The sequence below is a fragment of the Triticum urartu genome, chromosome 7, assembly GCF_003073215.2.
Source record: "Triticum urartu cultivar G1812 chromosome 7, Tu2.1, whole genome shotgun sequence".
Taxonomy (NCBI): domain Eukaryota; kingdom Viridiplantae; phylum Streptophyta; class Magnoliopsida; order Poales; family Poaceae; genus Triticum; species Triticum urartu.
The window spans coordinates 107,917,471-107,944,659 of NC_053028.1; the positions used below are offsets into that span (position 1 = coordinate 107,917,471).

At 45.9% G+C, this 27,189-nt stretch overlaps 2 protein-coding genes across 3 annotated transcripts; both read left to right on the forward strand.

Annotated features, from left to right (window-relative positions):
- Positions 1-9,753: 9,753 nt before the first annotated feature.
- On the forward strand, positions 9,754-21,992 carry LOC125519934 (pre-mRNA-splicing factor ATP-dependent RNA helicase DEAH10). 2 transcript variants are annotated; one of them, XM_048684711.1, is made up of 13 exons: positions 9,754-10,186; positions 10,730-10,936; positions 11,024-11,073; positions 11,243-11,323; positions 11,789-12,005; positions 13,252-13,636; positions 13,894-14,097; positions 15,101-15,261; positions 15,326-15,511; positions 19,370-19,601; positions 20,534-20,736; positions 21,253-21,387; positions 21,547-21,992. In XM_048684711.1, the coding sequence occupies exons 2-13, from the start codon at positions 10,833-10,835 to the stop codon at positions 21,728-21,730; spliced, it is 2,142 nt and encodes a 713-aa protein (XP_048540668.1). In that variant the 5' UTR covers positions 9,754-10,186; positions 10,730-10,832; the 3' UTR covers positions 21,731-21,992. The 2 variants fall into 2 exon arrangements, with proteins under 2 accessions (XP_048540668.1, XP_048540670.1); XM_048684713.1 differs by having other exon boundaries at positions 10,758-10,936.
- A 662-nt stretch (positions 21,993-22,654) lies between these two features.
- Positions 22,655-25,590, forward strand: LOC125520638 (26S proteasome regulatory subunit 7A). Its single transcript, XM_048685602.1, has 7 exons — positions 22,655-22,872; positions 23,222-23,303; positions 23,511-23,602; positions 23,729-23,806; positions 23,891-23,952; positions 24,411-25,132; positions 25,251-25,590. The coding sequence occupies exons 1-7, from the start codon at positions 22,786-22,788 to the stop codon at positions 25,406-25,408; spliced, it is 1,281 nt and encodes a 426-aa protein (XP_048541559.1). The 5' UTR covers positions 22,655-22,785; the 3' UTR covers positions 25,409-25,590.
- The last annotated feature ends 1,599 nt before the right edge of the window (positions 25,591-27,189 follow it).

The following is a 27,189-nucleotide window of genomic DNA, read 5'->3' on the forward strand; positions in this document are numbered from 1 at the left end:
AATGAGGAATTTGCCACTCTCATGACCTCAAAGTTCAAGATGTCCTCCATGGGAGAGTTGAAGTTCTTTCTAGGGTTCGAAGTGAAGCAAAGAAGAGAAGGAACCTTCATCAATCAATCCAAATACACTCAAGACATGCTCAAGAGATTCAAGCTAAGTGACGTCAAGCCGGCTTCCACTCCAATGCCCACCAAGTGCCAACTTGACTTAGATCCCAATGGTAAAGTGGTGGATCAAAAGGTATATCGTTCCATGATTGGATCCTTGCTTTACCTTTGTGCATCTAGACCAGACATCATGTTGAGTGTGGGAATTTGTGCACGGTTTCAAGCCGCACCTAAGGAAAGTCACTATGTGGCGGTCAAACGAATCTTTCGATATTTGGCTCATACCCCAAACTTTGGCTTATGGTACCCAAGAGGATCAAACTTCAAGCTTGTAGGGTACTCGGATTCTGATTGGGCGGGAGGCAAAGTGGATAGGAAGTCCACTTCCGGAGGGTGCCAATTCCTTGGTTGCTCTTTGGTAAGTTGGTCTTCCAAAAAGCAAAGTTGTGTGTCTCTCTCGTCCACCGAAGCGGAGTATGTGGCGGCCGGTAGTTGTTGTGCACAACTCTTATGTATGAGGCAAACTTTAAAGGATTATGGTGTCACTTGTGACAAAGTGCCTCTTTGGTGTGACAATGAAAGTGCCATCAAGATCTCTCTCAACCCGGTGCAACACTTCAAGACGAAGCATATTGAGATCCGGTATCACTTCATCCGGGATCACATTAGGCGAGGAGAGATCGAGCTCAACTACGTCAACACTCATGATAACCTTGCAGATATCTTCACGAAGCCCTTGGATGAAGCAAGATTTCGCGAGTTAAGGCATGAGCTAAATATCATTGATTCGAGCAATGTTGCTTGAACCCTTGCACACCCCACCATACTCAACGTGTTGTCCTATTTAGATGTAGGCATGGACATAGGGGGAGTGATGTTCTCTCAATGAACTCTCCCTCCCCCCATTATGCATAAATCAATCAAGTCTTTCACATTAGCCATGTTTGATGGTACTTGTGCTTCAAAGACGAGTTTTGGTCATGGACCCAAGGATAATTCTTCGCGGTGCCATACCAATTGACTCAAACATAGGTCGCTACGGCCACCGCCCTCTATTTTGGAGAGGTGGTGTCTCGTGGTTGGTTCGTTTGTCGTGTGCCTTTCTGTTTTTGTGTGTTGTGTGGTCTTGTGGTGTCGTGTTGGCTCGGAGTGGTTTGTGCAAAGAGGTGGTGTCTCATGGTTGGTACTACCGCACCGGCCGCGGCGCTAAGGTCGTACTACCGCATCTTGGCTCGGAGTGGTTTGTGCAAAGATCCAGTTTTTCGCGCTCGAAACATGCATCTTCTTGAGCCCACGGTACTACCGCATCTGGGCGCGGTACTACCGCTTTGGGAGGCACGGTACTACCGCGCCACAGCACGGTACTACCGCTCTGGTGCGGTACTTTGGAAGTACCGCACCGTGCGGTACTACCGTGTCTGGGCACGGTACTACCGCGCCGTCAAGGGTGCGTGGGGGTTATGACTCGGGCAGGGGAGTTCCAACTCCCCATACCCATTCATTGTCTCTCTCTCCACGTCTCTCCCTCTCAAGAACGGCGCCGGAGGCCCTCGCTGGATCTCCGTCTCCGGCCACTCTCCTCGGATTCCGACCGGTGGGATCGTTCCCCACCACTTCCTCTTGCCATGGACCAAGGTTTTTCCCCAAATCCCTCTTTTTCTTGGCTGTTCTCTTGCTTCTAGGCTTTTGGGGAGAAACTTGTCGTTCTTGAGATTTTAGGCCAAATCTATGCAAGAGTAGGATGTAGGAGAGTCGTGATGCGTAGGAAACATACTTGATATGCTGTCTTGTGGTAGCTTTGTCCAACTGTAGTACCGCCGTGGTTTCGCGGGCTTTCTCAGATTTGAACCAGTTCAGATCTGACGCGGTGCGGTACTACCGTGCCCGATGTCGGTACTACCGCTCTTGCGGTACTACCACCCGTTAGGTGCGGTACTACCATACCGTGCGGTACTACCGCTCCGCAGACGCGGTACTACCGCGCCGGCCGCGGCGCTAAGGTCGTACTACCGCTCCTACACCCGGTACTACCGTGAACTTGCACGGTACTACCGCGTCTAAGAGTCGTACTACTCTCTTAGCTCCGCAGCTCTTGGAAGTACTACCGTAGGGATCAAATCTCTCTCTAGGAATTTATCATGTGTGCTTTCTACTTGTTTCACTTGCTTTGTTGTGGTCTTTGCATTAATCTCTCTTGGCTGTTGTGGGTGTTTTTGCGTTCTGTGTCTCAGGTGGTGGCTCTCGCCATTCCAATCCCAGTCGTGACACTGGCTCCAAGCGTCTGCGCAACCCCCAAGATGAAGCCCCAGAGGGCTCCAATGCCCCCAAGCGCAATGTCAAGACCACTGCCAGCAAGCAAAAGGAACCGGCTAAGGGCATGTACGAGATTTCAACCACTGAGTATGTCGAGCGCCGGAAGATCAATCCCTATGTGAATCCTCGGGCTATCCTCAGAGGCACCGAGTTGTTCTGGACCAAGCAACAGGCTCTCATCTATCTGGATGTGATCAAGAACAAGCAGAACAAGAACCAGCTTCAGCCCTTCCTTGTTGAGAAGGTACTCCCCAATGGCAAGTCATCTTGGGTGTTGAACTCCTTTCTGGATATCATGCATCGCATCTTCCGCAACACTCTGTTCCCACGCATTGGCGACAAGGACAAGGTTCATGCAGATCTAGTGGACATGTTGCTCTTGTGTGTAGAGGCACGTACTTCTCAGACTCAGCCACTTGATGTCTCACACATCATGTGGTGTGAGCTTCGGTTTGCGGTGTTCACTCGCAAGGTACCTATCTATGGACCGTACCTGTTTCTGCTGCTCTCCACCACTTGGGAGAAGACGTATCCAGGTGATGAGTTCCTTGCTCCAGACTGGATTCGCCATGAGTCCATTAGCCTCCGCGTCAAGCCCAACTGGGCCAACACCACTACCCGTGCTGAGGCATCTTCTGCTAGGAGGGCTGTTGGTGAGGGGGAGGCTGCTGCTGCTGAGACTGCTGCTGAGGACCATGCTGCTAGGTCCACCGCTTCTTCCTCTGAGCCGTCATGGGCCAAGAAGCTGAAGGACAAGATGAAGACTCTCTTCTGCATGCAGGCGAATGGACAATACAGGGCTCACGTGACTGACAAGGAGAGTCGCCGCCGTGACAAGAAGGTGATGAGGCTCTTTGGAGAGGATGTGTCTGGCGGGTCTGAGGACGTCATCACACCTGAGGCTGCCTGGATGTCAAAGCAGGGCTACAAGTGGACCAGTTCAGAGGATGACATCGAGGAGACTATCCCCGCCACTGAGTCTGACGAGGAGCATGAGGAGCAGTGGGACGACTTCTCTGCCTGAGCCACCCCGTGTGTGTAGGTGTCCTCTCTGCCTTTTTGGCGTCTCGATGCCAAAGGGGGAGAGAGTGTAGGGATTTGCGTTGTGTCGTGCTTGGTGTGTTTGTTTGCTTTGTCGTTTGGACCTCGTTTGCCTCGTTTGCTTTTGTTCGGTTTGTGCCTTTGAGACCTATCCTCCATATGGTGTAAGACATATGCACTCTATCTATCTTAGTTATCTTATGTTTGTACTATCTTGTCTAGTGATAAATTTGCCTTGTCTCTATAATATAGGTGGAGCTCTGTTCCTAATATTCGTGCTCATCTAGGTGGCACACATTTAGGGGGAGCTCATCTATATTATAGAGAGGAGGGGTTTGCTTTTACTTAATAGTATTTTTCCTTGTGCAAATCCTGTTTTGTCATCAATCCACCAAAAAGGGGGAGATTGTAAGGACATATTTATCCCTAAGTGTTTTGGTGATTGATGACAACGCATTTGCGGACTAATCGTGTGCCATGAGTTTTCCAGACACTTCTTTGCTAGGCACACGACGATTGGGTGCCCCTCGAAGACTGACAAAGACGGCGTCTTTTCTACGTTTCTTTTTGGTGGATTTGAGTCGTAGGAAAGCCGTACTATTAAGAGGGGGTCCGCGTTGGAAAGGTTTGGGTGGAATCATCACGTACACGTCTCCTTTTATCCCTTCCTTCTTCCTTGGAGCTTCCTCCGTTTTTCCTGCCTTCTTTGACTGGCTGCTGTTGTGGTTGCGGTAGTACTGCTCCTGGGTCAACGGTAGTACCGTAGGCATCCACGGCAGTACCGCGCGGTGGCGCGGTAGTACCGCTGGTGCTCACGGTAGTACCGCTCCCCTGGAGCCGCACTACCGCTGCCCACCAGGCTAGTGCCGCCCCCTTGCGATAGTAGGAGCGGATGTAATTTTTTACATCTGCGCCTGCCGCGGTAGTACCGCTTCCGCCGTGCGGTAGTACCACGCTATGCGGTCAGGCAGTAGTACCGCCCCTCGGCAGTACTACTGTGTCGGGTTTTTGCTACTTCCGTTTATTTGGGAAGTAGGCACGGAAGTTCCCCTTCCCCCTGGTTGGGACTTTTGCCTTGCGGTAGTACCGCATGGGGGGCGCGGTAGTACCGCGCGTGCGGAAGTACCGCCCCCAGCTTGCGTCTGTTTCTGTGCTGGGGTCGCGACAGTACTGTGGGACGGTACGGTTGTACCGCACTACCGTGCGGTAGTACCGCTTGGTTGCAAGCAGTAGTACCGCGCGGCCTTGCGGTAGTACCGCTGGCCAGTCGCGATAGTACCGCTGGCCGCGGGCTGGTTGGTGGGTAACGGTTGGATCTTTTCCACACACTATATAAAGGGTCTCCTTCTTCCCCGTTGACTCACCTCTTCCACCATTAAAGCTCCATTATTGCTCCAAGCTCCATTTTCGCTCGATCTCACTCCCTAGCCAACCAAACTTGTTGATTTGCTCAGGAGTGGTTGAGAAGGCCCCGATCTACACTTCCACCAAGAGATATTTGATTCCCCCTACTAATCCCTTGCGGATCTTGTTACTCTTGGGTGTTTGAGCATCCTAGACGGTTGAGGTCACCGCGAAGCCATAGTCCATTGTGGTGAAGCTTCATGGTGTCGTTGGGAGCCTCCAATTGAGTTGTGGAGATTGCCCCAACCTCGTTTGTAAAGGTTCGGTCGCCGCCTCCAAGGGCACCAATAGTGGAATCATGACATCTCGCATTGTGTGAGGGCGTGAGGAGATTACGGTGGCCCTAGTGGCTTCTTGGGGAGCATTGTGCCTCCACACCGCTCCAACGGAGACGTACTTCCTCTCAATGGGAAGGAACTTCGGCAACACATCCTCGTCTCCACCGTCTCCACTCTTGGTTATCTCGTGCCTTTACTTGTGTAGCTTATTTGTTCCATATATCTTGCTTGCTTGTGTTCCTATTCGTGTTGCATCATATATGTTGCTCATCTAGTTGCATTTCTAGACAACCTACTTTGATGCAAAGTTTAAATTGCTAAAGAAAAGCTAAAAATTGTTAGTTGCCTATTCACCCCCCCTCTAGTCAACCATATCGATCCTTTCACCCTCTTTGACTGTTTAAAGAAAGATGCTTTTGCTTGGACACAGGACCAACAACAAGCATTTGAAACATTAAAGCAAAAACTCACTCATACCCCTGTGTTGGCCCTGCCTGATTTCACTAAACCATTCATTTTGGAAGCTGATGCTTGTGGCTATGGCTTGGGAGTTGTGTTAATGCAAGAGGGCAGACCACTTGCTTATTTCAGCAAGAGTATTGGCCCTAAGGCTACTGCAATGAGCACCTATGACAAAGATGCCCTAGCTATCATTGAAGCTGTGAAAAAGTGGAGACATTACCTCTCTGCCACTTCCTTGATTATCAGAACATATCAAGAAAGTTTGAAGTACATTCAAGAGTAGAAAATTACTGAGGGCGTTCAACACAAGTTGTTGTTAAAATTACTGGGCTACAACTTTACAATTGAGTACAAAAAGGGCAAGGAAAATAGGGCTGCTGATGCATTGTCCAGAGTAAAACATGCAGTATCTGCACTTACTACAACTGCTGCTTCCCCTACTTGGGTCAAAGAAGTGATCATCAGCTATCATCAAGATGAAAAAGTCAAGGAACTTATTGTTGAATGCTCTCCGGATAAGACCAGTAACAATGCTTATTCCTTAAAAATGGCATATTGAGATTTCACAACAAGATTGTAGTGGGAAAAAGCACCAATCTGAGACAAGAAATCCTTTCAACATTTCACAATTCTGAGCTGGGGGCCACTCTGGAGAAAGAGCCACTTATCACAGAGTGAAGTTAGTATTCCATTGGCAGGGCATGAAACAAGATGTGATCACATTTGTGAAAAATTGTCCAGTATGCCAACTGAACAAAGCTGAACATACACCTTACCCTGGTCTGTTAGAGCCACTTCATGTGCCAGATTTTGCATGGGCTCATACCAGCATGGATTTTGTGGAAGGATTGCCTACATCAGAAAACAAGAACCTGATTTTGGTGGTAGTTGACAGATTCACTATATATGCTCATTTCATTGCCATGAAACACCCCATAACAGTGCAGTCTATAGCAAGAGCCTTCTCTGACAATGTGTTCAGATTGCATGGAATGCCACTAGTAATTGTAACTGACAGAGATAGAATTTTCACCAACAATCTCTGGCAAAAGTTGTTCAAAACACTGAAAATCAAATTGCACATGAGCACCAGTTACCACACACAGTCAGATGGTCAAACTGAAAGTGTAAATCAGTGCTTGGAAAATTATTTGAGATGCATGTGCTTTAAACAACCAAGAAAATGGCATGGATGGCTAGCTCTAGCTGAGTGGTGGTATAACACTTCATTCCATACATCACCGGAAATGACTCCTTTCCAAGATCTTTATGGATTTCCTCCTCCTATGATAGCTGAATCAGCTCTGCCAGATACTATTTGTGATGATAATGAAGATTTGTTGCAAAACATGGAATTAGCAGTGGAAGTGATAAAGCAAAACCTCTTAAAAGCACAAGCTAGAATGAAATTCTTTACTGACAGAAAAAGGAAGGAAAGAGAATTTGTGATTGGAGACATGGTTTATCTGAAAATACAACCTCACAGACATACATCTCTTAGCTTACACAGGCACATCAAACTCCACTCCAAGTTTTATGGACCATTCAGAATTATGGATAAAATTGGGAATCATGCCTACAAATTGCTTCTGCCTGAGGACTGCCAGTTGCATGACACCTTCCATGTTAGCCAGCTCAAGAAGCATATTGGCCCAAAGGTGGTGCCCTCCTCAACACTTCCTTTGGTAGGAAATGATGGCATGATCAGGATGGAGCCTGAAGCAATTCTGGAAAGAAAGCTCATCCCTAGGAAGCAAGGTAATATCAGTATTCCTGTTGTCAGATGGTTGGTGAAATGGGTAAATCTACCTCAAGAAGAAGCAACATTGGAAGATTTAGCTTTCATTCAGAAAGTTTTTCCTGCATTTAGAGCTTGAGGACAAGCTCCAGCTCAATTGGGGGGCATTGTCAATCCCAAGTCTGAACATCCCCTGCTCGTGCGTGCCATATGATTCTACAACCGTCCATCTCGCATCATGTGGTCATTAGTAGAATATAACGGTTCAGTGAAGATTCGCTGCTATCCTCCCTTGATTGATCATCCAACGGCTCAGGTGGCGCCAGAAGGGCTATTCATCGTCCGACAAGACCATGTGCTCTGCTTTTGCTTCCTTTTCACTTTCCAACAACTGTAATGGCTATATAAGCCAGCTCTCTCTCTCTCTCATTTGGGGCATGTAAAAAATTATTAGGTGTAAACCCTAGCCGTCGGTGGCGTGCTAAACTACCTTTCCCTTCATGCAAGAGAAACCCTAGCTCGATTCTCTCAATTTTCGTCTGAATTCAGCCTAGTTCTTGCTCAAAACCTGTTGATTGGGATTCTGGTCCTGACAGGAGTTGAGGTGGAGGGCGGTGCAGAGGGGACGACAAAGTCGCTGGTGAGTGCAACGCCAACTGACTAGCGGTGGCTCTGGTCTAGTGGTGAGCGCAAGCCCTCCCAGGCGATGCACCGCGAGGAGCTCGGGCGCGCGGAGGAGAGGAGGAGTTGAGGCGGAACGACGACGTAGGGTGCTGCAATAGACGACGCCGGTTGGAGGCCAGCGCGACACTGGATCGAGCGCCGCACGGGGTCGGGCGCCTCCTGGCGGGGATCAGGAGGCGAGGGAGGGCACGCATTGAAGGAAGGGCTAGAGTTTTTTCTCTCTTTAAAAAGGACCACGGGTTGAATACCCGAAACTACAGGGTTTCTCTCACAAAATTCGAAAACGAAATGTTTTCTCACTTGAAAAGGGACTGCTGATCTATGTCGAAGCGGACTGTCTGGAGGTAATCGAGATCATGCTGAGTGGCGGGAATTCATTAGGACCAGCAGCGGCAATATATGAAGAATGCACTTTCTTATCTAGTAATTTTATCTCTATAGTTTTTAGCCATTGCCCTCGGGAAGCCAATATGGCGGCGGATCTGCTAGCTAAGAACTCGGAGGTGTCTCGAACAACTGTTTGGAAATCGGAGCCCCTGGGTTTCTTAGTGGATGTTTTAACAAACGATGTATCTTTATTCTCACATGAAATATAAACCGCCATGATGGCATTTCCCTCAAAAAAAGGGACTGCTGATTCAATTATCAAAAAGTACAAGAACTTTTTTGTAAAAATGCTGCGACGATGAGCAGACAGAAGCAATCAGTGCTTTATTATTAGGTAAAGATATAACTTACTTAACTTCCTACCCATAGTTGGAATTTGCGTCAATGGCATAACGGGTCATCTAGTGGTCTTACTACCTTCATCCTGGTTTATTAGTCCTATTTTGTGCCAAATTTTGACCGTAGATCTAACAAAGAAAATAATAATGTATGTCATCAAAAATTATATTCTTGGATTCATATTTGAACATAGTTTCACTTTTCAGTGGTATTATTTTTTGTTACATGCATTAAATTTTTTTAGTTAAATCTAAGATCAAAATTTAGCACAAAATAAGAAAAAAAGACCAATAAACTAGGACGGAGTTAGTAACTAGTAAGACTCGAGGCCTTTCTCTCAATCGAGAACTCATTCTAAATTGACCTTCAAAGCTATAAGGTACTAGTAAACAGTCATTTCTTAAATATTTCTCTCAAAGAACTATCATGTCTTCTCCGCAAAAAGAAAAACTATTATGTCTTGTTAAAAAATCTATGTCCATAGTAAAGAGCTTTTTTTAAACATCAGTACAGACACAAGCGCTCATACATACGCGCATACACTCACCTCTATGAACGTACATATGCACACCCTACCCCTATGAGCACCTCCAAGAAACTGAGCCGGTATGTCATCTTAAAATTTACAAACTCTGGAGATATCACAGTCTCTCTAACCATCCAACCATAGATTGATTCGTCAGTAAAGAGCTTTTTGGTTAGGGGAGAGAGAGTCATGCGAAGGAGGAAACACGACAACCTGTGCTTCCCGTTATCCAAAACCAACCCCGCTATTCCTTGTAGCCAGCTCCGCCTCTGTTCTTGGCCGCCACCTCTCGCCATCTTCACGGGTCTAATGCATGCCCATCTCGACGCACGCCACCGCCACTCAGAGACCCAACAGAGAGGAGACGTGCAAGAGGGGAAGGGATGTTCTTTTTTTTATGGAATGGGAGGGGTGAGATTTTTTTATGGAATGGGAGGGGCGCAAGAAAAGGTTTGCATCAGACGGGCCAGCTAGCTAGTTGGGCTTCAGTTTCATTGGCCCATTCGTGCGCTCTTGTCCCGCCGCCTCCCGTCGCCGTCTCGTCCCGCTTCCCCTCGCGCCGCCGCAAGCCATCTCCGTCCCCTCACCCCACCGCCTGCCTTCTCTGCCCGCTCGACCGGCGGTTCCTTCTCGCCCCCGTGGGTTGGCGGTGTGCCTCCTTGGCGGCGCTCGACGGACCGTGCCCCTACTCCAGCTCCAAAGCCCGAGCAGTCGATTCTACCCGCCCTAACACGCCGCCTGGTTCCGTGGCTCGCCGTCGACTCTACCCGCCCCGCCCCTGCCCTGCGCCGCCACGCCCAGCCGGCAGCCCGCGGCCGCCCCGCCCAGACCGCACTCGGCAGTCGACGCCCGGCGCCCGTTGCGCACCCGCAGGAGGCACGCAGCCAGCCGCCCAGCCCGATTTGAGGTACGACGAGATTTCCGCCTGCTCCCCAATTTCTGTTTACTCATTACTCGGTGCTCGTCGTGCTGCCACCTGCCATTACTTCACGTTACGAATTTAGGCTTGCTGTGCTCCTCTGTAAACTGTAACGTATCACTACTGAATTCTATCCAGGAACGTTACTACTTACTACTGAATTGTTTCAGTTTGGATCCATTTTCTGTATCCATGTGGCATCTTGAGCTGTAGTTTTCAGAAATGTTATTACTACTGAATTGTTTCAGTTTGGGTCAAACAATTGGCACATTGTTCTCACTTTTTCGATCAATAAATGTCATTGTCATATTGAAGAACAGAGTGTCAATTAGGACCACATGATTACGTATGTGTATCAAATGTGGAAGAATGAACACATGCACATAGTCTTCTTTGAACTTTTCAAGGCATTTAGGCTCTTCTTAATGCAAAATCAAGACTTATTTGAGAATTTTCCATATGTTTGTAAGATCATATCGGTCAATTTCTGTTGTGTTTTTGGCATGTCATATTTATTGTAACTTTTTTTAGGGTGGACCACCTTGTTTCAAAATCCTAGATCTGCCACTGCCGAGGCCCTACCGTTCCTCCCTATCGCCGGCGCAGAAAAAAAATTCCGGCGAGCTAGCACTGCATGCCAGCCGTGGCGAGCTTCAGGGCCCGGGCGTCTGCACCAGCACCCGAGATGCCGTCCTTCTCCTCCGGTGCTTCTCCGCAGAAGCAGCAGCATAACGCAAGGTGCCACTACCCTCGCCGCGATTTTGTTTTGTTTGTTTGATTTATTTGCTCGGGGTACTGAGCATATGCTTTTGTTGGGTTGAACAGGAGGAAGCAGCTGATTCGTCAGCAGAGGAAGTCGCTTCCCATCGCGTCAGGTTAGTTTGCATGCCAAATGTTTGATTCCCTTGCGCCCTAGTTTTATTTTTTGTCTTTAGTCAAGAGATACTATTTGTTGTTGTTGATGAGCATTGTTCAGCAGTTATTGAAGAAAAATCATATAGTTATCAATAAATTTGTTGCATGACTTGGTGATTGTGGTTGCAGTGGAGAAAAGACTTGTCGATGAGGTGAGGAAGAATGACACGCTGATTGTTGTCGGCGAGACCGGTAGTGGCAAAACGACTCGTAAGTGTTTCACTGCACTCTTTTCCCCTCCCGTTGCTCATTGTTCTTGGGTCAAGCAATTTCTGAAAGACTGCAGCTCTGTGATGAATGGGATTATTGTTTGTCCATTTATGGAATTGATGTTGTTACTTGTTAGTCTGGTACTGCCTCCGTTCAGAAATAAGTGGCGTGGTTTTAGTTCAAATTTAACTCATACGACATGATATAAGAGTAAGAGTGTGACTGAAGGAATATTTCATAAACACGAAATGAGGTCCCTATGCTTGAAAACCTCTTTTTTTTCTTTGTGTCGTAGCGTTTTTATCTTACGGAAATTATTATTATGAATTGCTTGACCAGCACGGACTACATTTGCTTATGTGGTTTCTTTTGAGGAGCATTCTTTATCATTTATTGAAGAATAACCATATGGCTGTCAAGTATTTTGTTACAAAATCATACTCTTTCTTTTGTTTTGTTACGCAGAGTTGCCACAGTTTTTGTATGATGGTGGGTTTTGTCAGGATGGAAAAGTGATTGGCATCACTCAGCCTCGAAGAGTTGCAGCTGTGACAGTAGCAAAGCGTGTCGCCGAGGAATGCAATGATCAGTTGGGCAGAAAGGTTGGATACTCTATAAGATTTGATGATTCCACATCTAATGCAACAAGGATTAAGTACATGACCGATGGTTTGCTTCTAAGGTAATTTTCTCAACCATATTGTCTATTGTTTGATTATTTATGATCTACTCCCTCCGTCTCAAAATTCTTGTCTTAGATTTATCTAGATGCAGATGTATCTAACACTAAAATGTGAATAGATACATCCGTATGTGGACAAATCTAAGACAAGAATTTTGGGATGGAGGGAGTATTATTCTGTTTTATGCTAGCTCCCTGTGTCTATCTGATATTCTACCCACTTTGTTGCCTGCTGTTTGATTCTTTTCTGTAGTGTTTTGCGTAACTGTTGATTTAATGCTGTATGCTCCTATAGAGAATTGTTTCTGTTAAGCTTCATGCACTAGCCAATGCAACCAAAAGTCCGAACTGATGGAAAGGGCTAGTGCAATCCACATATACTGTTACACCCCCCCTCTCACGTGTGACGGGGAAGACAAGTCAACACGTGCAACCGGAAGAGAGCGACGGCGTGCGAAACTCACGTATGACTCAAGAGGCCTATACGTGGACACAAAGGGGGGCAACTGCAATTTTTAGATAAATTGCGCAAACCAGGACTTGAACTCAAGACCTTAGCTCCGATACCATGTTAAGCCTCATGCACTAGCCAATGCAACCAAAAGCCCGAACTGATGGAAAGGGCTAGTGCAATCCACATATACTGTAACAGTTTCAATTTTTGAAGGGTTACATCATGCAATTCTCTTATTATGTATGTAGTAGCACTTACCAGCATGATGGCTATGTCCTTGTAATGCTGTTCGAATGATATATGGATAAATCATTTATGAGTTAAAAAATCGGAGGAATGAAGGGAAAAAAATAGGTAGAACACACACTTCTATTTTATCTTTCTTGAGATGGGTGATGTTCTAGATCTACCAGTATTATATTCAAGCTTTCTCTCTATTTCAGTCATTTGTGACAGTAGTCATCCCTACATGTGCATGGACCTGAGACTGGCAACATAGTCTATTTCGCTCACAAAAGAAAGTCCATATATCATTTTATTTGCTTCGGAGTTGTATATTGCATTATTTCCCCCCACTGTAACTTTTATTGTTGTGTTCTTTGTTTTTGAGATGTTTCTATTGAAAAACTGTTGACCAATTCATTGTTTCAGCTGTATCTTGCCATGTTATAGATGGCTAAATGTGTGGGTTCATCTCTTTCTATCTCTTTTTTTGTCTGATCTGTGAATTTACTTTTGTGATAGAAGAATTGCTTTCACTTTTGTAATAGAAGAATTGCTTTTCATTTTCAGGGAAGCCCTTTTGGATCCACTCTTGTCTAAGTATAGTGTTATAGTTGTTGACGAGGCCCACGAAAGAACTGTCCATACTGATGTATTGCTGGGTTTGTTGAAAAAAGTGCAGCATTCCCGATCTCTTCATGCGAATAAAAATGGAAAGATTTCTGACAGACCAGATCACTCTCAATCTTCTACCCTGAAGGCATGCCAGGGAATAAAGATTGCACCTCTAAAGCTGATTATTATGTCTGCCAGTCTGGATGCGAAGTGTTTTTCTGATTATTTTGGTGGCGCTAAAGCTGTACATATTCAAGGACGGCAATACCCCGTCGACACACTGTATACTTATCAGCCTGAGTCGGATTATCTAGATGCTACACTAGTTACGATCTTTCAGGTGAGCATCACCCTATTTGCATGGAAGATGTGGATGGATTGGGGAGGAGGAAAGAAAATTGGAGTCTATGTATAAACTTAAAAAGCGTTTTTGAAAGAAAAAGGCTTCCTTCAGAAACCAGGATAAGAGAATGTATCTTGTCTGGGCCTAAATTTAGTAGTATCTTCTAATTAGCAGAGCCTATTGTTTCAACTGTGACTTAATGTAGCCAGCCCTCTTTGATTATGAACTTCATGTTTGGATGTTTGCTTTCTTAGATCCATTTGGAGGAAGGACCTGGAGACATTCTTGCATTTTTAACTGGTCAAGAGGAGATTGAATCCCTAGAGAGGCTTATTCAAGAGCGTGCTCGTCAACTTCCAGCAGATAGTAGCAAGATATGGATTACACCTATCTACTCGTCTCTTCCATCAGAACAGCAAATGAATGCATTTAAGCCAGCACCTTCTGGAGCCCGGAAGGTGAACCTTTATGCTCTTTCAATGCTTACTTTTCCTTTCTTCCACTTCCAACATATTTATATGACAAATACTTTAGTTGCTGCTCTTTATATCTGTTGTAGTGCTCTGTTACTTACGTTTGGTTGAGAGTTACACTTCTGTACACAACTACTTATGTTATTGCTAATAAAACACACACATTATATTAGTCTGCAGTTGCAAAAAAAGAGGGTTGAGGGGGCAGTTAATTAGTTGTCTGCTAGACATGGAAACAAATTATGCCCATTGAGCCGGCCTTGGCTGTGGACACTTTAGCAGATTGGTGGCTGGCCAAACACAAGCAGGCTCCGAAGCAGTGGTGCAAGGACCTGGATTCCATGGTTGCTCTGCTAATTTGGTTCGTTTGGCACAAGAAAACCATGATCTATGCGCAATCACTATGGGCATGAAGGTGGAGACGCAACGTTGGCGGAGTGCCTACAGCCTACAACTCCTGGTTGCACAAGCCACATTGGGAGTAGGCTTTTTTATTGTCCGTGTTTTTTGTGCTGTTGGCTTTTGACAGGCACTTACTACCCCCATTCCCCCCTTTCTGCCGCTATTTTTTTTGGACCCTCCCTACCTTTTTTCCTGCTTTCCATCTCATTTCTCTGGTCCTACCTTTTTTTGCGAGGCCTCTGGCCTACCTTTTACTGTACCGTGATGCTTAGTGACTTGTTTATAGGTTCTGTGAGCCGAGCCTCATTTTTGCTTGAGCTGGTTTTGTCACACTTGGTGGTGGTGTGTAGCCAACAGCCTATTACTTTTTTAGGTAGCCTTGATTTCTCGCCCTATGTTTTCCTGTATTCCTGCACCATGCAACAGATGTTGCATCTTCATCTCCAAATTCGACCTTTTGAAAGGTTCATTGAGCAATGCATTTTCTTATTACCATTTTCCATAATTTCCTTTCACTAAACATGACTGTGTAGTATGCATTATGCAAGGCTTGGAGCATTTTGCTAATGTCCAGTTTGTCTGTCAGGTAGTTCTAGCAACGAATATTGCAGAGACTTCTGTAACAATACCTGGTATTAAATATGTTATTGATCCTGGTATGGTCAAAGCACGTGCCTACAATCCTGTAACTGGAATGGAGTCCCTAATCATCATTCCTGTCTCTAAAGCACAGGCTCTTCAAAGGAGGTAGAAATTTTCAAGCAAATATAATTTTTGTGTGCTTTCTCTTACCTTTTTATTCTACCCTCAGTGGCCGTGCTGGACGTGAGGGGCCAGGGAAGTGCTTTCGGTTGTTCCAAGAATGTGAGTTCGATAAACTGGCGGAATCGACTATTCCTGAGATTAAACGATGTAACCTCGCAAATGTTGTACTACAACTCAAAGCTCTTGGGATTGATGACATCATAGGTTTCGATTTTATGGAGAAACCATCAAGGTGAGTTTTCGTACTTCTGTTTTCTTATTCCTGCTCATGTGTAAAACAAAATTTTGCCCCCTATCTGATTACAGTATAGTGAAGTCACTGACGTATCATGCAAAAAGTGCAATCAACATGGCAAACGATAAACTCAAAATTACTCATGAAATTTATCTGGCAATGTGTGAGCTTGATGTTTTGTTTCATGTGTTCTGCTGTGCTTAATTATATGTTAGACAATTGCTGCCTATGCAGAACTCAAATATCATAGCACTGAGAAGATACACACTAGTAATTTCACTTGTAATACTGTATTTGAAATATTTCGTTATTCGTGATAATGATCCCCGCCTATGTTGTCTCAACATAGCCGGTCCTAAGCCCGGGTAAAGGAGGAGGGTTGTGATAGGCTTGGCGAGCCAACGTAAAAACTCAGCCACTCTTATGGAGATGAAACCCAAAAGATTTTCGTTGGGGCGTAACCCTCTCAGCGACGCGCCACATCGGAACCCGGGTGTGGTGGAAAGTGAGCAAGGGCCGGGCCGTCACCCCCCAAGTGGCGCGCCGTATCTTGATCCGGATACGGTGGCAAGTGAGCGAGGATCGGGTCGTCGCATCCTTAGTGGCGCGCTACATCGGCGCCTGGGTGTAGTGGAAAATGAGCAAGGGTCTTCGCATTTGACTCGACGGGTGCGAAGGGTAAGGAAGCTAGCCGAGCCTAGGAGGATTCGCTTAGGTAGCTGGAACGTAGGGTCTCTGACAGGGAAGCTTCGGGAGCTAGTTGATGCAGCAGTGAGGAGAGGTGTTGATATCCTTTGCATCCAAGAAACCAAATGGAGAGGACAGAAGGCGAAGGAGGTGGAGGATACCGGCTTCAAGCTGTGGTACACGGGGACGGCTGCAAACAGAAATGGCGTAGGCATCTTGATCAACAAGAGCCTCAAGTATGGAGTGGTAGACGTCAAGAGACGTGGGGACCGGATTATCTTGGTCAAGCTGGTAGTTGAGGACTTGGTTCTCAATGTTATCAGCGCGTATGCCCCGCAAGTAGGCCACAATGAGAACACCAAGAGGGAGTTCTGGGAAGGCCTGGAAGACATGGTTAGGAGTGTACCGATTGGTGAGAAGCTCTTCATAGGAGGAGACCTCAATGGCCACGTGGGTACATCTAACACAGGTTTTGAAGGGGCGCATGGGGGCTTTGGCCATGGCATCAGGAATCAAGAAGGAGAAGATGTCTTAAGCTTTGCTCTAGCCTACAACATGATTGTAGCTAACACCCTCTTTAGAAAGAGAGAATCGCATCTGGTGACTTTTAGTAGTGGCCAACACTCTAGCCAGATTGATTTCATCCTCTCGAGAAGAGAAGATAGGCGTGCGTGCCTAGACTGTAAGGTGATACCTGGAGAGAGTGTTGTACCCCAGCATAAGCTGGTGGTTGCTGACTTCCGCTTTCGGATTCGTGTCCAGCGGGATAAGCGTGCCAAAGTCGCTAGAACGAAGTGGTGGAAGCTCAAGGGGGAGGTAGCTCAGGTGTTCAAGGAAAGGGTCATTAAGGAGGGCCCTTGGGAGGAAGGAGGGGATGCGGACAATGTGTGGATGAAGATGGCGACTTGCATTCGTAAGGTGGCCTCGGAGGAGTTTGGAGTGTCCAGGGGAAGGAGTAGCGAAGATAAGGATACCTGGTGGTGGAATGATGACGTCCAGAAGGCAATTAAAGAGAAGAAAGATTGCTTCAGACGCCTATACCTGGATAGGAGTGCAGACAACATAGAGAAGTACAAGATGGCGAAGAAGGCCGCAAAGCGAGCTGTTGGTGAAGCAAGGGGTCGGGCATATGAGGACCTCTACCAACGGTTAGGCACGAAGGAAGGTGAAAGGGACATCTATAAGATGGCCAAGATCCGAGAGAGGAAGACGAGGGACATTGGCCAAGTCAAATGCATCAAGGACGGAGCAGGCCAACTCTTGGTGAAGGACGAGGAGATTAAACATAGATGGCGGGAGTACTTCGACAAGCTGTTCAATGGGGAGAATGAGAGTTCTACCATTGAACTAGACGACTCCTTTGATGAGACCAGCATGCGTTTTGTGCGGCGAATCCAGGAGTCTGAGGTGAAGGAGGCTTTAAAAAGGATGAAAGGAGGCAAGGCGATGGGCCCTGATTGTATCCCCATTGAGGTGTGGAAAGGTCTCGGGGACATAGCAATAGTATGGCTAACCAAGCTTTTCAACCTCATTTTTCGGGCAAACAAGATGCCAGAAGAATGGAGACGGAGTATATTAGTACCAATCTTCAAGAACAAGGGGGATGTTCAGAGTTGTACTAATTACCGTGGAATTAAGCTGATGAGCCATACAATGAAGCTATGGGAGAGAGTCATTGAGCACCGCTTAAGAAGAATGACAAGCGTGACCAAAAATCAGTTTGGTTTCATGCCTGGGAGGTCGACCATGGAAGCCATTTTCTTGGTACGACAACTTATGGAGAGATATAGGGAGCAAAAGAAGGACTTGCATATGGTGTTCATTGACTTGGAGAAGGCCTATGATAAGATACCGCGGAATGTCATGTGGTGGGCCTTGGAGAAACACAAAGTCCCAGCAAAGTACATTACCCTCATCAAGGACATGTACGATAATGTTGTGACAAGTGTTCGAACAAGTGATGTCGACACCGATGACTTCCCGATTAAGATAGGACTGCATCAGGGGTCAGCTTTGAGCCCTTATCTTTTTGCATTGGTGATGGATGAGGTCACAAGGGATATACAAGGAGATATCCCATGGTGTATGCTCTTTGCGGATGATGTGGTGCTAGTTGACGATAGTCGGACGGGGGTAAATAGGAAGTTAGAGTTATGGAGACAAACCTTGGAATCGAAAGGGTTTAGGCTTAGTAGAACTAAAACCGAGTACATGATGTGCGGTTTCAGTACTACTAGGTGTGAGGAGGAGGAGGTTAGCCTTGATGGCCAGGTGGTACCTCAGAAGGACACCTTTCGGTATTTGGGGTCAATGTTACAGGAGGATGGGGTATTGATGAAGATGTGAACCATCGAATCAAAGCCGGATGGATGAAGTGGCGCCAAGCTTCTGGCATTCTCTGTGACAAGAGAGTGCCACAAAAGCTAAAAGGCAAGTTCTACAGGACGGCGGTTCGACCCGCAATGTTGTATGGCGCGGAGTGTTGGCCGACTAAAAGGCGACATGTTCAACAGTTAGGTGTGGCGGAGATGCGTATGTTGAGATGGATGTGTGGCCACACGAGGAAGGATCGAGTCCGGAATGATGATATACGAGATAGAGTTGGGGTAGCACCAATTGAGGAGAAGCTTGTCCAACATCGTCTGAGATGGTTTGGGCATATTCAGCGCAGGCCTCCAGAAGCTCCAGTGCATAGCGGACGGCTAAAGCGTGCGGAGAATGTCAAGAGAGGGCGGGGTAGACCGAATTTGACATGGGAGGAGTCCGTTAAGAGAGACCTGAAGGATTGGAGTATCACCAAAGAGCTAGCTATGGACGGGTGCGTGGAAGCTTGCTATCCATGTGCCAGAGCCATGAGTTGGTTGCGAGATCTTATGGGTTTCACCTCTAGCCTACCCCAACTTGTTTGGGACTAAAGGCTTTGTTGTTGTTGTTGTTGTTGTTGTTGTTGTTGTTGTTGTGATAATGATCCCAGCCTGCTTAAAATTTTCTGCTAAAGCAAACTTCTGTCTGGACTTGTTAAGTTGTTACGAACCTTATGATGAATGCATTCACTGGAAACTTCAACATTATTCTTTATAAGCTTTGCAGAAATCTCTAGTATAAGCTGAATAGCAAGTTGCTTTGTATGGACATCAAATTTTGCTAATTGTGCCAAACATACTGCAGGACGTCCATTTTGAAATCATTGGAGCAATTGATTTTACTAGGAGCTTTGACTGATGATTATAAGCTGTCAGATCCAGTGGGTAAACAGATGGCTAGGCTGCCTTTAGATCCCATGTACTCCAAGGCATTGATTGTGTCGAGTGAATTCAAGTGCTTGGAAGAAATGTTGATTGTTGTTTCTATGCTTTCAGTGGAGTCAATTTTCTTCACCCCACGTGAGAAGTTGGAAGAGGTATTCTCATGAGTCCCCAGAAACTTGTTTGATGTATGTTCCACAATAGGTTCTTACTGGACATTATTTAGTTATAAGACCATTGGATGTATTTTTAAGACATAATGCCAGACCACGGAGGCAGGGAGGGTTGAAAACCCAGCAGGAACTGGATCGTTACCCGTTTTCCTGCCCTGGATGAACAGTATACTGATGGCATTTGTTTTGTTTCGGATTATTTTGTATCGATTTGAATAGTATTCGTGATCACATGTTGTTTGAAGTTGAAAATGCTAGAAAGTTTTGAATAAAATTGGGGGAATGGACTTTGGGTCCAGCCATGAGTAGTTACCATCTTATGTAGTGGGTCTCGGATTTAGTTTACTTTTATAAATGGAGTTACCACCCTGGTGCGTGACACTGCATGCTTTCCAGGTTCTTGATGAACTGGCGATCATTGATTAATTGCCAAGAATATATTTTCCTAAAACACAGCCTAAATCTCATTGAGTGTTCATGTAGTTATCAGTATTTAACTTCTGAGAAACTTGTGTTTACATTTTTCCTGCAACACTTGCTCTCATTTATCTCTATGGACTTGGGTTTCCCCTGTGGCTAGAAAGACTAGCATTCATTGCTTCTATTATTAAGTCCCCAGAGTGCAAAATTTATTGGTGCCGAAGAATTTTGTAATGGTGATTGAATCATTTTCAGAGTTATGTGGTGGAATCATATACTGTTTTATTGAAGTACCTTTAGGCTACCACCAAAATGGTACCTTTAGCCTCTAACTTATGATTTCCCATTTGCACGCCAAAGAGGAATTCTTAGGTTCAAATTGTATTTGGTTGGGCTCTTCCCCTGTTACCACCAATTAATAGTGCACTTGTCTCTTTCTTGAGGAATTACAAGTGTGTTTATTCATTGATCCTTTTACCTCAACCCATTTTCAGGCAAGAGCTGCTAGGAAGAGTTTTGAAAGCTCTGAAGGAGACCATATAACTTTGGTGAATGTATATCGAGCTGCCGCAGAATGCTTGGAAAAGAGCAAAAACGCAAATGCTAAAGAAAAGACAATGGAAAAGGCTTTGAACAGATGGTGCTTCGAAAACTTCATCAATTATCGATCTTTAAGACATGCTCGTGATGTTCACAGGTTAGTTCTTACACTATTATTGAAGGCTTAAATTGTTGGACCAGATTGGATGCATTCTCTTAAATGATGAAATGGAAAATACTATAGCTGCCGTGGGCATTGGGTGATTGTAATTCTGAAACTGTTGAATTGTGAGTATACGCACTGTTTGCCTTTTGTCAACCGCGTAAGCTCATGTTATTAGAACAAGAGGTTTCGAGTCAGAGACCCCTGCTAACGAATTTTAATTAAAAAAAATTGCACCCAGCTTGAGCACAATGGCCTTTTAGAACGTTGTTTAACAGTGCTGCAATCAGCTCGAGCATGCCATGTATTTGTCGCGTCAGCAGTCGAAATATCTGCAGGCAATTCTTTCTGTTGAATTTCTATTGCCATTCATTCTTGGACCATGAGCACATATTTAGTAATAGCTAAACCAAATACATATAGTCTTCAAAAATCTGGGAAGTGTTTCCAGTTAAGTAGCAATTTCAGATGACACAGCGAGCTGACATGGAGACGTTCTGTGTGGTGCAGCCAAATCCAGGGTCATGTCCAACAAATGGGGCTTAACCTGTCATCATGTGGAGACGACATGGTCCAGTTCCGGAGGTGCCTCACCGCTGCCTTCTTCCTGAACGCAGCAATGCGACAGCCAGATGGATCATTCAGGTACTGCTCCGATTTCATTCAGCGTGCGGTTTATCTGTGACTGTAACCCGAGAACTCTGTCACGATCTCTCCGACACACTTGGAAGTTCCAATGAGATGTATGCTAGATAATTCAATCTCTCAAGAGCTCATGGCTTGGTGCGTTGTTGGTTTTGGCAGGGCTCTCGCGACGGGGCAGAGCGTGCAGATGCACCCTTCGTCGGTGCTGTTCCGGACCAAGCCGGACTGCGTCATCTTCAACGAGCTGGTCCGGACGACGCAGAACTACGTCAAGAACCTCACCCGGATCGACCCGCTGTGGCTGGCCGAGCTCGCCCCGCAGTACTACGCCACCGAAGACTAGTTTTTCTTCTTTAGCCGTAGTTCCTTGTACTAAGTTGTAACGACGACATGTAGTGGCAACCTGACGATAACGCATGATCGGAATGCCAAATGAGGTCGACGCCCGGCGGCTGTAAGGTGGGAAGAATCTTACTGCTACATGGATTTTATTGTCTTTGCAGTTATCAGCCAAACTGGGTGTGAGACCGTGAGTCGCCACTATGAATGTAGTAGTAAATTTGAAGAAAATATTAGGAATAAAAACTCTTTTTTTTTGTAGCATACATGGTCGACCATTCTACTCTTGTATGTACTCCCTCCGTTTGGAATTACTTGTCTCGGAAATGGATGTATCTAGAATTAAAATACGTCTAGATACATCCGTTTCTGCGACAAGTAATTCCGAACGGAGGGAGTATGGAGCTTCACAAGATAATGACACCCGTGGCATTTGGCAAAAATGAAAAATCAAAGCTATATTCAAAAACCGCTACTGTTTGAAGGGATCCTAATTTTCTTCACTGGAGAATACCCCGGTGTCATTCCTTCTAGAAATTTCATACACGAGTAGAGTGGTCGACCAAGTTTGATATCCCAAAATTTCAATTCTTTCCTAGTGTTTTTCTTAATCCACTATTCATGTGAGTGCGCATGAAACCATGCCCACCTCTGTATTTTCATCTACTATAAAAGTGAACCACAAACATAAACATGGCGTGAAATCACGATATTTTTTTGTAAGGAAATTGGTAGCTCACCTCAGCGCAGTGTGACGAGCCAGTAAGTCATCCGGAACTCGAATATGCACGGAGAGAGCAAACCGGTTCGCCTACGAGCCGATGCAGCGGTCCGACTGGGAGGCCAAAATTTCCGAGCCGTCCGATTCGCATCGTACGGGCACGTGAGCGTGGCTTGCCTAAGAGGAAAGAGATTCTGATCGGAGGAGAAAGGAAAAACGAGTCATATATACAGGAGCAGGCACCAGACAGAGACACATCTCGCTCGCTCTCGCCGCCAGACCCCGCCTCCGCAGCGCAGCCGCTCGCCGTCGCCGTCGCCGGAGGAGGTGCAGGAGCCATGGCGCCGGAGCCGGAGGACGACTTCCTGAACGAGAAGAACCCGAGGCCGCTCGACGAGGACGACATCGCCCTCCTCAAGACCTACGTAAGCGCCTCCCTCCCCCCCGCACCGGATCGATCCGCCCGGCGCGTCTCGGCCGGAGCTCTCCGCCGCCCGGGCTTGTTCTGGGGGCTAGGGAGTCGTGCGCCGCGTAGATCTAGCCATCTAGGGCTTTCAACTTCTGTTGTCGTGTGTATTTGGGGGAAACTGCTGGCCGCGTAGTTTGTGTCGTTACGATTTGTGCGTCGGGAATTAGGGTTTTTGACAGGGGAGAAGAATGTTTGGTTTCGATTCTCGTGGTCTACAGCGAGGCATATACCGTGTTGCTGAATTGCAGCGTCTCGATTTGGGTGGAATTTTCTAATTTTGGATGGATGGCTTCCTGCTCTTACAGGGGCTTGGGCCGTACTCGAACAGCATCAAGAAGGTCGAGAAGGAGATAAAGGAGATGGCCAAGAAGATCAATGACCTGTGCGGTACGTGCACATCCATGTGTCCTCTGACCACCCCTTAATCCTGGGTCTAGGATCAGGATGCTCAAACATATGCAGCTGCATTCCCAAGTTCTCACCAGTTTTGGCTAGTCTGATTGGTGGCTGTACTTGATTATCAGTTCTAAGTGCCTGTGCGATCCCACCTTGTTGTGTTCTATCTAGCTCATTTCACGTTTGATTTGATTTCAGGGATAAAGGAGTCTGATACTGGGTTGGCTCCACCAAGCCAGTGGGATCTTGTGTCAGATAAACAGATGATGCAGGAGGAGCAACCACTGCAGGTGAATTAGCATGATGTCCGCCTTAACCTTCTGCAGAATGCATAGAATTAGCGGTTTTGTTGTCACCTTGGTGCTTTATCATACCCTCCACGGTGAATTAATAGTCAATTAAATTCTGGTGTGAAGGTCGCTCGATGCACGAAGATCATAAGTCCAAATACTGATGATGCCAAATATGTCATCAACGTCAAACAAATTGCAAAGGTATGTCAGCACTGTACCATTTTAGCCCAATCATATCTTCTGGAGGTTGAATATTGATGATGTTGATTTTGGGGGATATTGCAGTTTGTGGTCGGCTTAGGTGACAAAGTTTCCCCAACTGATATCGAGGAAGGAATGAGAGTTGGGTAAGTTGTCTGTTATCTCCAATGAGTACATAACATCTTCCATTTGGATGATCTCAAAAAGCTTTTTGTACCTGTTATGCTTTGTGTCAACACTTGCAGTTAGAGTGTAGCTGTAATGGCGAACTCCTTTTTAACGGAAATCTAGAGTTAAGTTGTTGATAACAATAGTTTTGACTTTTGAGTGCTAAGCCACATCACTGATGTGCAATAGTGGACTGGGTACTACTTCCAAAGAAGCATCTTAATATAACCCTTCAATTGAGCTGTGGCTATCGCCTACTAGAAATGTGATTTGTAACTGGTGTTATGTACTATTGTTGTGCTTTGCGCTTGTTCTATTCCTATCGGTTCATATATAGGATCACCAAAGTTTGTTGCATAAAGCATCTTATTGTGCTTTACTTGTTCTTGAATGAGTTGCATTATATATGTTGATTCTACACCTGTGTATTATGCAGGGTTGATCGAAACAAATACCAGATCCAAATTCCTTTGCCGCCCAAGATTGATCCAAGTGTTACAATGATGACAGTTGAAGAAAAGCCGGATGTAACATATAATGATGTTGGTGGCTGCAAGGAGCAGATTGAGAAGATGCGGGAGGTTGTGGAGCTTCCTATGCTTCACCCCGAGAAGTTCGTCAAGCTGGGTATTGATCCTCCAAAGGGAGTACTTTGCTATGGTCCTCCAGGAACTGGAAAGACTCTTCTTGCCAGGGCAGTGGCCAATCGGACCGATGCATGTTTTATCCGTGTGATAGGAAGTGAGTTGGTGCAGAAGTATGTTGGTGAAGGGGCACGGATGGTTCGTGAGCTCTTCCAGATGGCTCGGTCAAAGAAGGCATGCATTGTCTTCTTTGACGAGGTTGATGCCATTGGTGGTGCTCGGTTTGACGACGGCGCTGGGGGTGACAATGAGGTCCAGCGCACCATGCTCGAGATTGTTAATCAGCTCGATGGGTTTGATGCGAGAGGAAACATCAAGGTCCTCATGGCTACCAACAGGCCTGATACATTGGACCCGGCACTGCTGCGTCCAGGGCGGCTGGACAGGAAGGTTGAGTTTGGCTTGCCAGACCTGGAGGGCCGCACCCAGATCTTCAAGATCCACACCCGTGCGATGAACTGCGAGCGGGACATCCGGTTTGAGCTGCTGGCCCGCCTCTGCCCCAACTCCACTGGTAAGAGTCTAGTACTCTGGCATGACACGAGTCTCAGATGATCTGATCCCATCCATGCCTCGTGTGTCATGAGCAACAGTCTTCTCATGTATCCATGTATGACTCTGTGTTGCAACAGGTGCTGATATCCGGAGCGTCTGCACAGAGGCGGGAATGTATGCCATCCGTGCGCGCAGGAAGACCGTCACGGAGAAGGATTTCCTTGATGCAGTCAACAAGGTCATTAAGGGTTACCAAAAGTTCAGTGCCACGCCAAAGTACATGGTCTATAACTAGATAGCCTGACGTTAGCCCCCTGTGTATCTTTGCCGCTCGGGCCTTCTTCTACGGGGTGGTTGTTTGTTGCTCTGCTTTCTTTCCCTGTCCAATAGAAACTGCATCATATGTTACTGTGGACTGTACCGTCGGAATATTGGAATGTCAAAATGGAAGGAAGGATGATGATGATGATGATGCCATTTTCTTCTCTCGCATGAACATTTGAGTTGTTTGATGCATCGCGTAGGTTACTTTGATTGTATGTTAATGTTGCTCTCATGCTATAGAGTCTTAGTGCCGTGATGCACCGTTGTGATGGAACGTGCAGTTTCTGCTCTCGAAAAATAGTAAAGATTACTAAAAAAACTCTGATTTTTTGTGGCAATAAATATTGTTGAATGCACTCAATGTTTTATGCACGTGCAAATTTCCATGAAGAAATATTTGCAAATTTGCTTATTTCTGCTTAACTCCATGAATGTTTCGTCACGAAGCATTTGCACACAAGCAGAAAACTAAGCAATTTTTGTTGTAAAAATACGTATTAGATCTTATTTTCTATTTTACTATTTATAGTAACATTTAAGCTCCGGACTAGAAATCTTTCGCGTTGCCATCCACTTTGAACGTGGCAACCAACCAGAGCAAGGCGCCGCCTTAGGGGAGCTTTTTTTGTTTTTGAGCGAGAAGGCCAACTTTTTTCATTAACCAATCGGTTCATAGGGATACACAAAGGGGTCGTGCGGAGCACTTAGCCACAAGTGGCGACCTTGGTCTAAAAACCCGAAAATTTGGCCAAAAAATGAGCATCCGAATTCCTCGCCATACCTTCATGAATGAAATCGCAACTTGCAAACTGATGTCGACTCTGTTGGATTTCACGAATAATAGAACCATAGGGACGTGGAGTTTCTACACACAGGAGCAAATGCTCCTGGTGTGAACAGTAACATCAAATAAATTTAAAAATAATTTAAAAAATTCTGAATTTTTTTGTGACATACTTTCATAAATGTTTGTTGTGCATGCAAAATTTCGTCGCAAAATCACATTGGTGGAAGGTATGGTAAAAAAACAAAATCGATGCTCTGAAAATGTTACTTACAAAAGCATTTTGGAGCTCTGATTTTGGTTTTTTCGGCATGCCTTCCACAAATGTGATTTCGCAATAAAATTTTGCATGCACAACAAACATTTGTGGAAGTATGTCACAAAAAATTCCAGGATTTTTTGAATAATTTTTCTATTTTTTGATGTTACTGTTCACACCAGGAGCATTTGCTCCTGGGTGTAGAAATGTACTTTCGCCATACCTGCCACTATTTCTATTTTTTTTATGAAACGGGGCAACAAACTTGCCATTTTCATTGATTAAGAAAAAGAGAATTGCCTGGTTAATTAATGGAAAACCGGGCTAAAACCGATACAACCCAACCCATATGACATGGGTACCTCCGGCCAACTTGGCCATCGACATAGAACACGAAGCTGCAAAGAAGAAAGGCATTCGCAGAGGAGTCGCAAGCGTCATCGTCATCACTGGTTGCCTCGAACGGGCGACTCCGACTTCACCGTAGAGCTCCATCATCGAAGCCACACACAAACAGCTGCAGAAACCATGGCGGCACATGCCAACAGATGGCCACACGCGCAAGCGACCGATAGCTCCGACTTTGACGACGAGCATCGCAAGGGAAATATGCCGGACTTGCGCCGAACGTGCCTCCGCAAACCACGGAAGAGCACCTCAGACACGCCGGGAAGAGCCGACTACCGAAGTCCACGACGCGACCCAAGCT

Coding starts and splice junctions, on each gene's coding strand:
- LOC125519934 (XM_048684711.1), top strand. CDS start 10,833: ATGCCAGCCGTGGCGAGCTTCAGGGCCCGGGCGTCTGCACCAGCACCC. Junction 12,006..13,251: donor ACCGATGGTTTGCTTCTAAG/GTAATTTTCTCA, acceptor TTTCATTTTCAG/GGAAGCCCTTTTGGATCCAC. Junction 21,388..21,546: donor CAGCCAGATGGATCATTCAG/GTACTGCTCCGA, acceptor TGGTTTTGGCAG/GGCTCTCGCGACGGGGCAGA.
- LOC125520638 (XM_048685602.1), top strand. CDS start 22,786: ATGGCGCCGGAGCCGGAGGACGACTTCCTGAACGAGAAGAACCCGAGG. Junction 22,873..23,221: donor TCGCCCTCCTCAAGACCTAC/GTAAGCGCCTCC, acceptor CTGCTCTTACAG/GGGCTTGGGCCGTACTCGAA. Junction 23,603..23,728: donor AGGAGGAGCAACCACTGCAG/GTGAATTAGCAT, acceptor TCTGGTGTGAAG/GTCGCTCGATGCACGAAGAT.